This window comes from Dama dama, chromosome 20, assembly GCF_033118175.1.
Source record: "Dama dama isolate Ldn47 chromosome 20, ASM3311817v1, whole genome shotgun sequence".
NCBI classification, from domain to species: Eukaryota; Metazoa; Chordata; class Mammalia; order Artiodactyla; family Cervidae; genus Dama; species Dama dama.
Window position 1 is genome coordinate 42,391,484 of NC_083700.1, and position 13,770 is coordinate 42,405,253.

Genomic DNA, 13,770 nt, shown 5'->3' on the forward strand with positions numbered 1-13,770 from the left:
AATTTCAAACTCCATATCTGCCATTATTGATTGAGTCTTTACTAAATGCCTGATACTGTGCTAAGCCCTTAATATGTATTTTTTCATTTAACCTCATAATAATCTTATAAAGGATGGTACTATTATCTCTCTTTCACAGATGAGACAACTGAGATTTAGAAAGGGAATGCACTACTGAAACCATATACAAGCCCCTGTGTCCCCATCCTTTGAAGTAAAACGCTTCCCTGGTGGCTCAGACAGTAAAGAACCTGCCTGAGATGCGGAAGACCTGGGTTCGATCCCTGGGTCAGGAAGATCCCTGGAGAAAGGAATGGCAAACCACTCCAGTATTCTTGCCTGGAGAATTCCATGGACAGAGGAGCCTGGTGGGCTGGTCTATGGGGTTGCAAAGAGTAGGACACAACTGAGTGACTAACACACAACCAGTTTCCCTTGAGTCTCAAAAGACTGGCTCAAGAGTTAATGATTAGGAAATGTGAAGATACAGAAACAAAGAATAGAAGTTGGGTTGGGAAACTGGTAACAATTTAGACTATGGATTGTTACCAGTAATCAGTTACTATAGATTCTTTCCCATGGCAGAATCACTGATCTCCCAGTTCTCTAAAAGATATAAAGGCCTGACACACATTCCTAAGTTGTCTTTAGAGGATGCAGACCCCCACCAGATGAAAACAATGCCCACAAGAACACAGACCCTAGACCTGTTGAGACGCAAAGGTTGATGATGCTTGAAACTTCACCTTGATGTCAACCCATCTGAGAACTATGCATAAGCTGATCACATACCCTGCAGCCTCCTCCCTTACAATGCCTTTAAAACCCCCTTTTCTAAGCACCTATATAAATGCCAATAAAATTAATTTAAAAAAACAGCAAACACTTCCCTGAAAGCCACTGGGGAGTTTGGGTCTTTTGAACATGAGCTACCCACTCCCCTTGGGTGGTGCCCTGCAATAAATGCTGTACTTTCCTTCACCACAACTCAGTGTCAGTAGATTGGCTTCACTATGCACAGGAAAGCAGACCCAAGTTCGGTTCATTAACACCACTGAGCAGAAACACCTAAATTCAAACCGAGGTCTGAAGAATTTCAAAATCTGAGTTCTGAATCATCATGCAAACTTCTCTCTGCATAATTCTTCCCTTACAAATAATGTATTTATAATATATTACTATATGTAGATGTGTACTCATTCACTCAACATGTATCTACTGAGCGCACATGCCAAACACTGTTCTAGGTGTTTCTTTCACATTAGTAAACCAAATGGGACAACAGATTCTTGAGGTGCTTATAGTCTAGGATGGCATGGACAATAAACATAATAAATTAGTAAATTACGCAGTTATGTCAGAAGGTAAATATGTGCTCTGGGGGGAAACAGCAGGTGAAGTGACCAAAACTGTCAGTTTTACACAGGTTAGGCCTCACTGAGGAGGTAAATTTTGGGCAAAGACTTCAAGGAAGTGGAGCCAGGAACAAACAGATATCTGTGGGTGGTGGTGTGGAGAACACCAGGACCTGAGGCCAGAGAAACAGAAGAGCAGTAAAATGCAATCACATGTGTACTTACGTAACTCCTGTAGAAATGCAACAAAATAATAACATAAGTTGACGGCTAAGTGAATGGATAAATATGTGATTGAACACATAAAGCAAAATGTTAAAACTGTAAAATCTAGGAGGTGGCTATGTGGATATTTACTGTCAAATTGTTTTAATTTTTCTATATGTTTGAAACTTTTAATGATAAATGTTGATGGAAATGCAGTCATACTTGAAACCTTTTAAATGGCAAGAGAGAAATGAATTCACACAGAAACATTCTACAAAAAAAAAAAAAAAAGATGACACCAGTTTTTTTCTGCTTATATTTGCTGAGGTGGGGGAGAAAAAAGACTGCCATAACATGTTTGCTTTATCTACCTCCAGAAAAGTCCTCCAAATCCACACTTCTATTGAGAAATGAAGGCAGGCAGAAAGGTGTGTTTAAGAATTCTATAGTGAAAGTAAGTTCCTTTGACCAAATTTTGAAAAGTAAAACATGACATTACTTCTATATTTCAAAATACAGTATTTCTTTACCAACTCAGAATAACTTCATTTGCAATACAGATTTACTGAAAAGAGATAAAGTATACCTTCCTTTGGATTACTAATTATTCTTTATGGCAATGTTCTTTCCCTGTGAAGCTCTCTGAAATCACTCAAGGAAAATCTGAAAACTGAAACATGCTAGAAAATGATCAGTACATTGGAAAATTTACCTACTCAATAGTGACCATATAAAGTATATATGACATGTTATGAGCCTTTCAACATAAATGACTTCCTAAAGTATCATAAGCAAGGCATGTTTATGTTTGATAATTTCACCAATGATTTTTGACCATCATCAAAATATCACTCTCTGCATTTCATAAAGACTGAAAAAGAATTCATCATAACAAAGAAATTGCTCAGCTCATAGTGAATAATGATCTATTTAACAAACATTTATTGAATACCTACCATGTACCAGACACTGTGATATGCCTTAGGGATGAGAATATAAATAAAATATAGCCCCTGATTTCATGAAATTTATGGTTTGATAAAGAAGATACACAACTACAAAACACCTAAATTGACCAGTAAGTATATATAAGCAGTGTTACTGTAACAAAAAGGAGATACCTAACCTAGTTTCAGGATCTCTGGGACTACTTCTTTGATTTAGTCTTAAAGAATGTGTAGCAGGGATTTAGGCAGGAGAAAATGGCCAAGGGTATTCCATGCTGAGGTGGCCACCTGACTAAAGGCAGAGAGGCACAGAGTAGCATGTTGTGGGCACTGAACTAGACAGCTAGAGAAAAAGCTCATGGTAAGTAGCAGAGACAGATGAAGCTATAGAGGTAGACAACTGTCACATCATGGTTGATCTTGTGGGACATGTTAAGGAGACTGGACTTTCTCTTGGCCTCAAAAGGATTTAGAAGGGGAGTGACATTTTCAGATTGTATCTTAGCGAGATCTCCTTGGCTCCTGAGAGAAGGATGAATGTGAAGGAGACATGGTGACCAGCTGCAGGAGTGGCATAATGAGGACCTGAATCAAGATTGTGATGGTAGCCTTGGTTTCTATTGAGAAAGACCAGCAGATTGTCAGATTAAAATGTGAGGTGACTTCCAGGTGTCTGGCTTCGATAGGAGTCTACAGATGACAATGTCTCCCAATCAAAGCAGACAATACAGAAGGAAAAGCCAAGTTGAAAGCTGATGGATTCAGCTTTGGATGTGTTAGATTTGACATGCCTCTGGGTTACTCAGATGACTTCCAGAAAAAAGTTAAATACAGGATGCTGAGAAAGAGGTCTGAATGAGAGGTGAAAATTTGAGTCTGCAAAACATAAGAGATAACCTGAAATCATGGTAATGAATATTAAGGATTTTGTTTGTTTCTTAATGTAGCCATATAGGTGTACAGTAGTAGGAATGGTTTTTAATAACTTCCCTAATGTCTAATGATGTTTGGCATCTTTTCAAATGTGTATTTGCTAATCATGTAACTTCTTTGGGGATGTGTCCATATTTAATTTTTCCCCATTTTAAAAATTGTTTACTTACTATTGTGTTTTGAGAGTTCTTTGTATATTCTCAATATAAGTCCTTTATTGGATATATGCTTTGAAAATATTTCCTCCCAATGTGTGACTTCAATGTTTTCTGAAGACCATTGTTTTTATTTTGTTGAAGTACAATTTATTTTTTTCTTTTCTCTATCATACTTTTGGTGTTGCACCTAAGAAATCTTTGCCTAAGTAAGTCACAAATCTTTTTCTCCTGTTTTCCCTCGGAAATTTGAAGTTTTCCACTTACATCTATGAGTGAATTTACTTTTGTTTATTATATGAGGAATGAATCTAACAGTGACAGTGGATAGAACCAATCATTAAGATGTACAGAATGAGAAGGCCAAAGCCTGGATGAAATTCAGAGAGAAAAGATAGCCAAGGCTAAAGGAAGCAGAACTGAGCAAAAAAGCATTGCCAGAGAAGCACAATGAAAATATGAATAATCAACATTGCCTGTTGAGATATGCAATGGAAATTGTCTTTTTAACTTGGATGAGGTCATTAGTGACCTTAGAAAGACCATATTCAGTCATAACAAATGATCTCGGCATTGGAACTACATTTAACCAACCACTTTAAGAATTCCCCCTGTGGAAGTGTTGTGGCGAGGTCTGAAATCCGTGAGCATTCTTAAAGGTCACTTCTCGGGGCACAGGGGGGTTTTGGGCTTCCCGACTCTGACGATGACTGAGGCAGATTCCAGTCACACACCCCTTGGGGCACTCCAGAATAAGGTTTCGGGGACAAATCCGAGGAATCATGGCCCCGCTGGGAAATTAGAAACAACATTCATCACCAGTTTTGCCAAAATGACAGCTCGACAGGAAAGCAGCTGGTTAAATTACAGCCGAATGAAAAGGCGAGGATGGGAACGTGTGCATTTGGGCTATCTCGGGGCAGACTAAGGAAACCCCCCTCCACCCGCCACCCTCTGGTGTTTCTGGAGGAGAGAAGGAAGGCGTGGGGCTCCTTGGTCCAACCTCCCGGCTGGCTTTCTTCGCTGGCGAAAAGCTCTTGCACTTACCTGGTTCCAGGCTGGGATGTTTATAAAATTAGGGGATCGTGGGCAGGCCTCGTCCCTTCCCAAAGGCCATGCTGGGAGACTGGTCGGACTCCCCTGACCGGGTGAACTTTCGCCTCCCAGCCCCAGCACCCTGCGGGTCAACCTTAGTGGCGGTGGGACGTGCGGGTGCCCCAGCCCGGAGCCTACAGAAGTCACCCCTTCCAGCTAGTCGTGAAATGCCGTAAAGCGGAGGCGCTTTGCGGTATCGTAGGTGAGGTCGGCGGTGTGGCTCCTTTCTCCCGGTAAATCCTCCGCTTGGGCAGCTACTTCTGGGGAACGGAGGCAGATAGGAATTTGGGGAGGACAGGGATTCAACTGTCGTTTTCTCAGCTGGTAATTGTCTGCTCCTAGCGTTGTGTAATAAGAGGGAAAGCGGGTGGGGCTATTTAAAAACACTCCAGTCCTTATTTATAAGGCTGGAAGTTCTTAAATCTCCCGCTGACATGCCGTCTCTCCTCGTGTTATTTTGGTTTCCGTTTTCATTACTAGATTTTAGGTATCCTCGGTGTAGCTGACACTTGATTTTCATATTATTTCGTCCTGCAGTCACCTTCCCCCTGTTATTTGAGATGTTTTACATGATTGGTTTGGGCCTGGGAGATGCTAAGGACATCACAGTCAAGGGCCTGGAAGTTGTCGGACGCTGCAGTCGAGTGTATCTGGAAGCCTACACGTCAGTCCTGACTGTAGGGAAGGAAGTTCTGGTAAGTGCTTAAGGCTTTCCAGCCTCCTGGGAAGACGGATATTTAACAGCTGATTTTTTTTTTTTTCACTAAGCTGAATCGAATTTTTCAGGTCTCCTGGTTCAAACCCTTTAAAACATCCCCTTCTCATGAAGAATCTGAGTACATCACATGGCAATCATACATTAACCATGTGACTTGGAAAATGAAAAGGTGCTTTTTCTTACAAGTCTAATTGTGTAGCTTTCTCCATTAAATAGGAAAGGAAAGTTATTTTGCACTCCTGGGGATAGTCATCAGAATCCCTTATTTCATGAGATAGCCAAGAAATCCTTTCTGAGTTGAGTGCTAATGAGGTGCTAACACAGCCTTAATGAGTTGGTTATGTATTCAGGGACCAAACTGAAGGCTTCCCCCTTTGAAGTATTTCCATAGGGAATGGTAATCACCTTTCTGTCTGTGTCATATCCAGAGAGATCTAACCTTTAAATAGACGGTTCCCAGTCAGGCTTATACCCATACACTTGAATGTGTTGAGTGAGCCAAGAACTTGGTAACCATAGAATTTGCTAGTATATCATACAATTAGCTGGGTTTGGTTAAAGGCTCAGTAAATTTTTAAAGAGGGGTCAGATTCAGGTTCATTGTCAAGTTTCAAATAGAATGTAGATTAAGATGCAAAACCTGATGGATATATTACAGGAGGAGGGAGACGATTTTAGGATTGTCTGGTCTATCAATTCTTCCAAAGAAAAAGGTGACCTAGAGAATTTCCAGTCTTCTGGCCTCTCAGATTAACAGCCCAGGGAATTCTGAAGGTCTCACGGTTACTTTAAAATCTGAAGAAGGACTGCTACTTGAATTAGCCATATTTTAAAATGAAAGTTGTGTCTAATGACCAGCTTTGATTTGTTGGCTTCAATTTAATAGGATGGAGCCACAGTCTCCAAGCTCAAGATGATAGAAATATTCCTTTCTAATTAGTGATCAGGGGCGTTTAGAATGAACTTAAAATCTTCTTAGAGAATATAGACAAATAACAAGTCAGTAGTTTTAAAGAACTGGGCCTGGTTTTATGTCTTTGTTCTGTCACATGTTAACATGTGACCTTAGACAAGCCCTTTAACTTTTGTTTCTTACTTTGTAAAAAGAGGACAGAAATGCCTGCCTTACAGGATTTTAGCATAGTGGCTGGCACAAAAGTGTTCAGAAATAGGAGTTAATAGACGTTTCCAAACATCTCCACATCTCAGTTCCTTTATTTGTCAAATGGAGATAATAACCAGTTGGAAGACTGTTAAGATTATATCATTTATTAGTGTATTTGAAACTGCTTTGCAAATTTAAGTGCTAGCTAAATGTTAACTTTGGTTGCTATGATTTTTAAAGTATTTTCCCCCCAAAAAATTTGAACAGTTATTACTTATAGGGTCAAGATCTGGTCCTGGAAGGGAAGCATGGTTTGAGAGTTTGGGATAGAAAATGGATAAACAGTAAGGTCACTGTACTGCAGTAAGTGAACTGTAGTCAATATCCTTTGATAAGCCATGATGGAAAAGAATATGACACTAGATATTATGCTCCTCAGGGTAGCGGTTGGGTATGTCCACACTGTTTCCAACATAATGCGTAGAGCTTGGCATGAAGGTTGTACACAAGAAATATTTTTAATATGAGTGAATGAACAAATACATAAATAAGTGGTTATGTTAAAAATAATGTAGTACCTGTCTATTTCTGCTTTAGCAGTTTCTTCCCTTTTTTAAGCATTCTTTTTAAAGAGGATAAACCATTTGATTATATTGAGGTATTAGTGTGTATTTCTCTTTGAGGTTTTTTTTTTTAATATTCTGTTGTCTCAATTAGATAATGAAATATTTCTTGAGTTAGGATAAGTGATAAATATGAAGTGAACATGATAGAAGTCTTGAGGAGAGAATGGGTTTTCTGTTGTTAAGTCATTTATAAAATATTGGATCAGATTACTGCCAGCATTAAGCTAGTAACATGTGATTCCTTGATCTTTAAGAAATTTTAGTTCAGAAAAGAACATCATTTCTTTCAGCTTTCAGTAATCATATGTGTGTTCTCTTACATATGTGACTATAAATGTTCTACAACTATTAAGTTTACTGGGCTCACAAAATTAAAATAAGGTATATAAAATGAATGATTAAGAAAAGATGTGTGATAAGAGGGAAAATAAAACATTTTTCATCCATGAAAACATTGCCATTGGGAACTTCTGGAACATTATCTCTAAGAAGATGTGCAATGAAAAGGAAAGGATCTTTTTTTCACAATTGAGAAACTGACTATAGTTAAGTATTAGGAAATAATTATCACTTGGAACTATTTAGCCTTTATCTTCAAATGCTTCATGATTTGTTCATTTGCTTGACAAATATTACTGAGTAGCTGACATTTTTCCATTATAGCAATCTTATAACTTTTGAATTATGATATAATCCTTATGACTAAAATAAATTTATTAGCATATAAGAAATAGTATTATTTATCTATGTATCCACTTTTACTATATTTGAGTTATATATTACTCCACAGGAAATCAGTTATAAGATTCGTGATCTTGCATAATAGGTTGTAACCACTACCCCATGACCAGTAGCTCACTCTTACATGCTGCCATTCTAGTTAAGGTCAGCCTCTTGGGTTTATGCTTTGGAATTGAACTTCTGGGGATTTGTTCACAAGCAGTTTGTATGGAAATTTCCTATATATTTAGCATTCTTTTTTTTCTCCTGAAACTCTGCCTTTTTTTTTTTTTTTTTACCAGAAACTAGGAAGCACAGTTTTAAATGAGTCTTTCCTGCAGTTATGTAGGAATGATTGCTGGTTTTGTAAACAACTAAATCACAATTTTCTACTATTCTCATTGAGATTATCTTTTATTTTCACCAGGGTCCCATAGATTTTCCCAAGGAAAATTCAATAAAACCCAACTACCATATATGTATGGTAAACATAAGTAAAATAAACATATATTATTGTTTAACATATTTATTCTGTAGTATTGTGTTTCTGAAGCAAGTAAGGCTCATGCATACATATTTTCTATTTAAACTACAATGTTTGGCCTGGTCTATTAGACCCAAATTTAGAGGTTAATTTAAAATGTAAAAAGCCTCAGATGTTAGGAGGTCTACCTCCTCTTGGGATATTAAGATAGCCCCAAAGACAGAGTTTAATTGCAACATGATACAGCGTGCTAGCTCATTGATGAATTGTATTCAGAGATTGGTGTTTGGATGGTTGCCAGGATTTGCACCAGCCACAGACAAAGATTGTTTTGTGTGAGAGAGTGTGTATGTGTGTTTGTGTGTGTGTGTTGAAATGGTCACCTGCTGTCTCATTTTTATATTGAATTTAAATCTATAGGAAGAGTTTTATGAGAGAAAATTGATTCTTGCTGATAGAGAAGAAGTGGAACAGGAGGCAGATAATATTTTAAAGGATGCTGATATCAGTGATGTTGCATTCCTTGTAGTTGGTGATCCATTTGGGTAAGTCAAAGCAGATACTTTGACTTTTAATTTATTTATTTTTTTAATCATTAAGAATTATTATATTTAGAACTTTGTCTTCCAGGTGCTGATAGGAGACTCTGTTTATGTAGGCTCTGTCTAAAATTTTATAGTTTAAACTTTGGTTATCTTTGAGATTAATGAAGAAAATTTACTTGGGAAAGATGTCATCATGTATCACTTACATTGGTTATCAGATGTCAAGTTTATGTTGTTGCTTCTGCTTTTGTTTAAAAAGTCACTCAGTACATCAAATAACAAAGTAGTATGTTGTTATTAAATAAGTATATTGCATTATCAAGAGTCATACATGCCATTTATTTTGCAGGTAAGTACAAGTGTCTTCTGCTTGCTTTGTCTTAAACTCCCCCCCCCACCCCGTTTTAATCATATGCTATTTAGTGATATTGCTATCACTTTACTTGCCCTGAATTTATCATTTATGAAGCCTCAGATTTCAATTTCTTATATCCACTGGGAGCTCTGTTCTTGCCCATTACAAAGATGGGCTTGTACTTGTCTTGTCAAGCATCATCAATCTCTAATGTCAAGCCAAATAGAACAATTCTTTTTCTCCAGCTGGTGACCCAAAATTTATGTCACAGATTTAAGAAACATAAGGACAATTAAGTCACTTTGAGCCCACCACCAAGGATATTTTTCAAAGCAATGGAGTTACATGTACATGTGTCTGTCAAAAAGAAAATAATTTATATCAATATGAGGTTTCAGAGATTATGTATCATTATTATTTGGTTGCAAATGGTATCCAGTCACTGACAAAGTCCGGGAAACCAATGCTACTTGAAGTGAGATTTGCAGACCATTACCAGCCTATAAACTTACCAGTCCATGATAAGATAAGTACAGAAATTGAAAGTAAACATTTAGACACTTTTATAGCAGTTTTACAAAATAATTTTATCTCTGCTGAAACTAATAATAAAATAATAAAAATAAGCAGCAAATAATCACAATCTCATTGACATTCTTAAAAGATCACTAAATTTGTGGGTGAACAGACTTTAGGGAGGGAAAGTAGCCCTGGTGCAAGAGAGAAAAAAGACAAATAGAGGAAAATTTAGAAGGAAAAATGCTCAGATGCATGTAATAGATGAGGATAGGAAAGAAGTAAGTCTTCAAGTATTCTGGCTTTAGTAACTGAGTAGTTGATGCTACCGTTTTTTGAAATGATGAAAACCAGCAGGGAAGAGGGCTGGGGGAAACAGGAATTGATCCTGGAAATGTTTGAACTTTCATGATACCTGCTAATGGAGCTCAGGGGAGAATCCATCCTGGTTATATGACTTTTAAAGCCATCCATATCTAGATGTTTAAAACCAGAGGAATGGGTGGAATTACTGTAGGAAAGAATAAGAGCAGGAAAAGAAGACCTAGGATGGGTCAGTCCCTAGGATACTGGCATTTCATGATCTCTCAAGAGCAGAGGAAGATGAAAACCGTTAGAGTTGTGCTAAAGCAGAAGCCAAGGAAAGAGAATGTTTTAGAAAAGAAAGAGTGGTCAGCTTTGATGTACTGCTGAAATGTTGAGTAGAAGACAAGGATAGAAAAGTCTGTGTAATTTAAAGACTTTATGGAGGAGTTGGTGCTGGGGGAAGGTCTGGTTTAACAGTTGAAGATTGTGAGGTAGGATGGAGGGGAGTTGGGGAGAAAGGGAAATTTCAGTGTGAATGAAAAAACCTGAGGCGCAGAGAAAGTACTGCCGTGCTACTCAGAATCCTTCAGTGACTTCATGGCCTTAAACCTTTTAACAGTTTATCTACTTTTTCCTTTGGCTGCTCCTCTTGTTGACTGTGGTAGAACCAAGCTATTTTGTAAATGTTTCGCATTATTCATTTTCTGTTTCTTTCTCATGCTTTTTCCTTAAAACAGACTGTTCTTCCCAGTTTCTATTTAGTAAAATAATAGATTCTTTGAGACCCAACTTAGATGCCACCTCTTCTAAGAATCTTCCCATATTTTATTCAGGAATAAATGCTTTTTTTTTTAAAACTTCTAGCGAATTAATTTTCCTTATGTCAGTGACTAGTCATATATAACATTGTATTCATATTTATGTGGTATTTACTGTACTGTAGTTGTTTTTCATTTACCCACTGGATTACTACTCAGATATATTAGTCACTGGAGATAAGATGATAAGGAAGGTATAAATTTTAATTGGGCCTTGAAAAATTTGAATTTAAATTAATTAAATAGATAAACCAGGAATGGAATACAAAATGTAACAGGGCACTGAAATGCTTCTTTATATATGACCAAAAAATGTACTGTGTTTAAGTTTAAGCCCCTTTCTACTTATTTGAATAAAAAACTCAAAAAGACGGGAAAATTGTTTACTCAATCTTGAATTATTTTTTGTAATTTTTAAAAAATTTAAAATATTTAAAAATTTATAAAGTTTATCATTTTAACCATTTTTGAGTGTACAGTTCAGTAGCACCAAGAACATTCACATCATTGTGCATCTATCGGCACCATCCATCTCCAGCAATCTTAAATTCATGAAGAAGGTACTTGAAAGTCAGTTAAGTCAGTTGGTGTAGTTCTCATCTTTGCCCTTTTATCTAGGTTGTTTAAAGGAATGTGGAAGTTAATCACATAAAGAATGTAAATGACTTTAAATATACTGCACCAGTAGATCTGACTCAGTCATGTGAGAGATGACAGTGTTAAGCTTTCTATCCCTGTATAGAGCAGGTGAATAAGGTCATCATTAAACAGATTCTTTCTGAAGATAGTTCTGTTTTTATTCCATTCTGTATTTTAATGTGCTCCGTAACTATATGTATTTTGTAATAAATGAACACATAATTTTTTATCTTTATGTTGTGTCCATTTCCTTCATGGCATGCACGTGCACACATGGACACACACACACACACACACACACACACACACACACAAATATACCTTTCTTTGCCTGTCTCCTGTGTACCTTAATGTGAGTCATTTGATTGTTTCCATTCTGAAAATTAATGTTATTATAAAGTAAAATGTAAAATGAACAATCTCAGCCTTATATATTCAAATTGATTTTGGTTAGAGCCATACATGCCCAGAAATAGTAATAAATTTGTCTTTACACACAGCACTGCACAGATGCATGCATGCACCCACAAACACACATAGGCGCGCACACACACACACACACACACACACACACACACACACACACAGCCTTTCTCAGTCTACTATAATGAAATATTTTCATGAGCCACAGACTGAGGAATGCCTGGTATGAGGGTGTTAAACGTGTAGTTCATACCAGTTTTTTTCTTTTTTTTAAATGAAGCAATATAATGCAATATAATCTAGGTAATTGTGGTAATAAAATAACGGTTTTATCACAGTTTTTCATAGCAGAAATCTGAGAAGCTCATTTAATCACATTTATAGCAGTTTCACAAAATCAAATCACTTTGCCAGGTCATTAAATCTTCATAGTATACCAACCACATCTGGTCATTTTAAATGAACTTGTGAAAAAGAGAATAATTCTAAACCAGTTTTTCTTTCTGCTCATCTATTTAAATAACTCACCAAGTAACTAATTTCATTTTCCCTTATCTTAGTGTTAACTAGTGAAATCCTGTTTGGAAGGGATATTAAAAACATTCTTTACAACAGGCATTAATATTTTTTTTTAAGCTTATTCTAAGTCAAATTAATGATTATTTTTTTTAGTAGCTGTTGTTTCATTTTATGTGTGTGATTAAAAACAGACTTCCCTGGTGGGCATTTCTTAATCTGTTTCTGACTGCCTCATGGGGTAAAAGCCCTTGATCTTGCTACTTGGTATGCGTTGACCAGTTGACAGGTTCTGCTTGTTTGTATGTAGTTTCTCAAACATGCTAATGTTGCTTTCCCCAGTTGGGCCTGGAGTTTTCATCAAGGGGGAAACAAGCTGTTAATAATGCAGTTCTAAATTGATTTGGGGTTAGGTTTCACAGTATCCATATTTATGTTTACATGTATTCTCCCTTTACCCTGAGAAACAAAGCCTTCAAAATAGAGCAGAAGTTACAGTGGAAGCAGTGTCAGACTTTATCTTTTTGGACTCCAAAATCACTACAGATGGTGATTGCAGCCATGAAATTAAAAGTCGCTTACTCCTTGGAAGGAAAGTTATGACCAACCTAAATAGCATATTAAAAAGAAGAGACATTACTTTGCCAACAAAGGTCCATCTAGTCAAGGTAATGGTTTTTCCAGTGGTCATGTATAGATGTGAGAGTTGGACTGTAAAGAAAGCTGAGCGCCGAAAAATTGATGCTTTTGAACTGTGGTGTTGGAGAAGATTCTTGAGAGTCCCTTGGACTGCAAGGAGATCCAACCAGTCCATCCTAAAGGAGATCAGTCCTGGGTGTTCATTGAAAGGACTGATGCTGAAGCTGAAACTCCAATACTTTGGCCACCTCACGCGAAGAGTTGACTCATTGGAAAAGACCCTGATGCTGGGAGGGATTGGGGGCAGGAGGAGAAGGGGACGACAGAGGATGAGATGGCTGGATGGCATCACTGACTCGATGGGCATGAGTTTGAGTAAACTGCGGGAGTTTGTGATGGACAGGGAGGCCTGGCATGCTGCGATTCATGGGGTCACAGAGTCGGACACGACTGAGCGACTGAACTAAGTAACTAACTAACTAACTAGTTGTGCTATAATTTGAAACTTTGTCACAGAAATTATAAGAGATTAGAGGTCAAAATATTTGAGAATTGCTTCTCAAGTTCAGTTGCTGGGTAATATTCCACAGATGTCTTTTGCAGGTATTAACAGAATAAAAAGAGCAAGTTAAAAGTTCCCTTTTTTCTGTAGCTGCCAAGGCTGCTTT

At 37.3% G+C, this 13,770-nt stretch overlaps 1 protein-coding gene and 1 long non-coding RNA gene across 4 annotated transcripts in view; one reads left to right on the plus strand and one right to left on the minus strand.

The window, feature by feature from the left end:
* Window positions 1-4,780, minus strand: part of LOC133040983 (uncharacterized) — a 119,848-nt gene extending 115,068 nt beyond the window's left edge. Inside the window, exon 1 of the long non-coding RNA XR_009689089.1 lies at window positions 4,645-4,780. This is a non-coding gene — a long non-coding RNA (uncharacterized LOC133040983). The remainder of the gene's footprint in view (window positions 1-4,644) is intronic.
* Window positions 4,755-13,770, plus strand: part of DPH5 (diphthamide biosynthesis 5) — a 28,927-nt gene continuing 19,911 nt past the window's right edge. The window contains exons 1-3 of one of the 3 annotated variants that reach the window (XM_061121281.1): window positions 4,755-4,894; window positions 5,230-5,387; window positions 8,766-8,890. In XM_061121281.1, coding sequence (XP_060977264.1) covers window positions 5,253-5,387; window positions 8,766-8,890 — 260 coding nt within the window. In that variant the 5' untranslated portion in view covers window positions 4,755-4,894; window positions 5,230-5,252. Of the gene's footprint in view, window positions 5,017-5,229; window positions 5,388-8,765; window positions 8,891-13,770 lie in introns of all 3 variants that reach the window. The other 2 variants (XM_061121279.1, XM_061121280.1) reach the window with 2 other exon arrangements.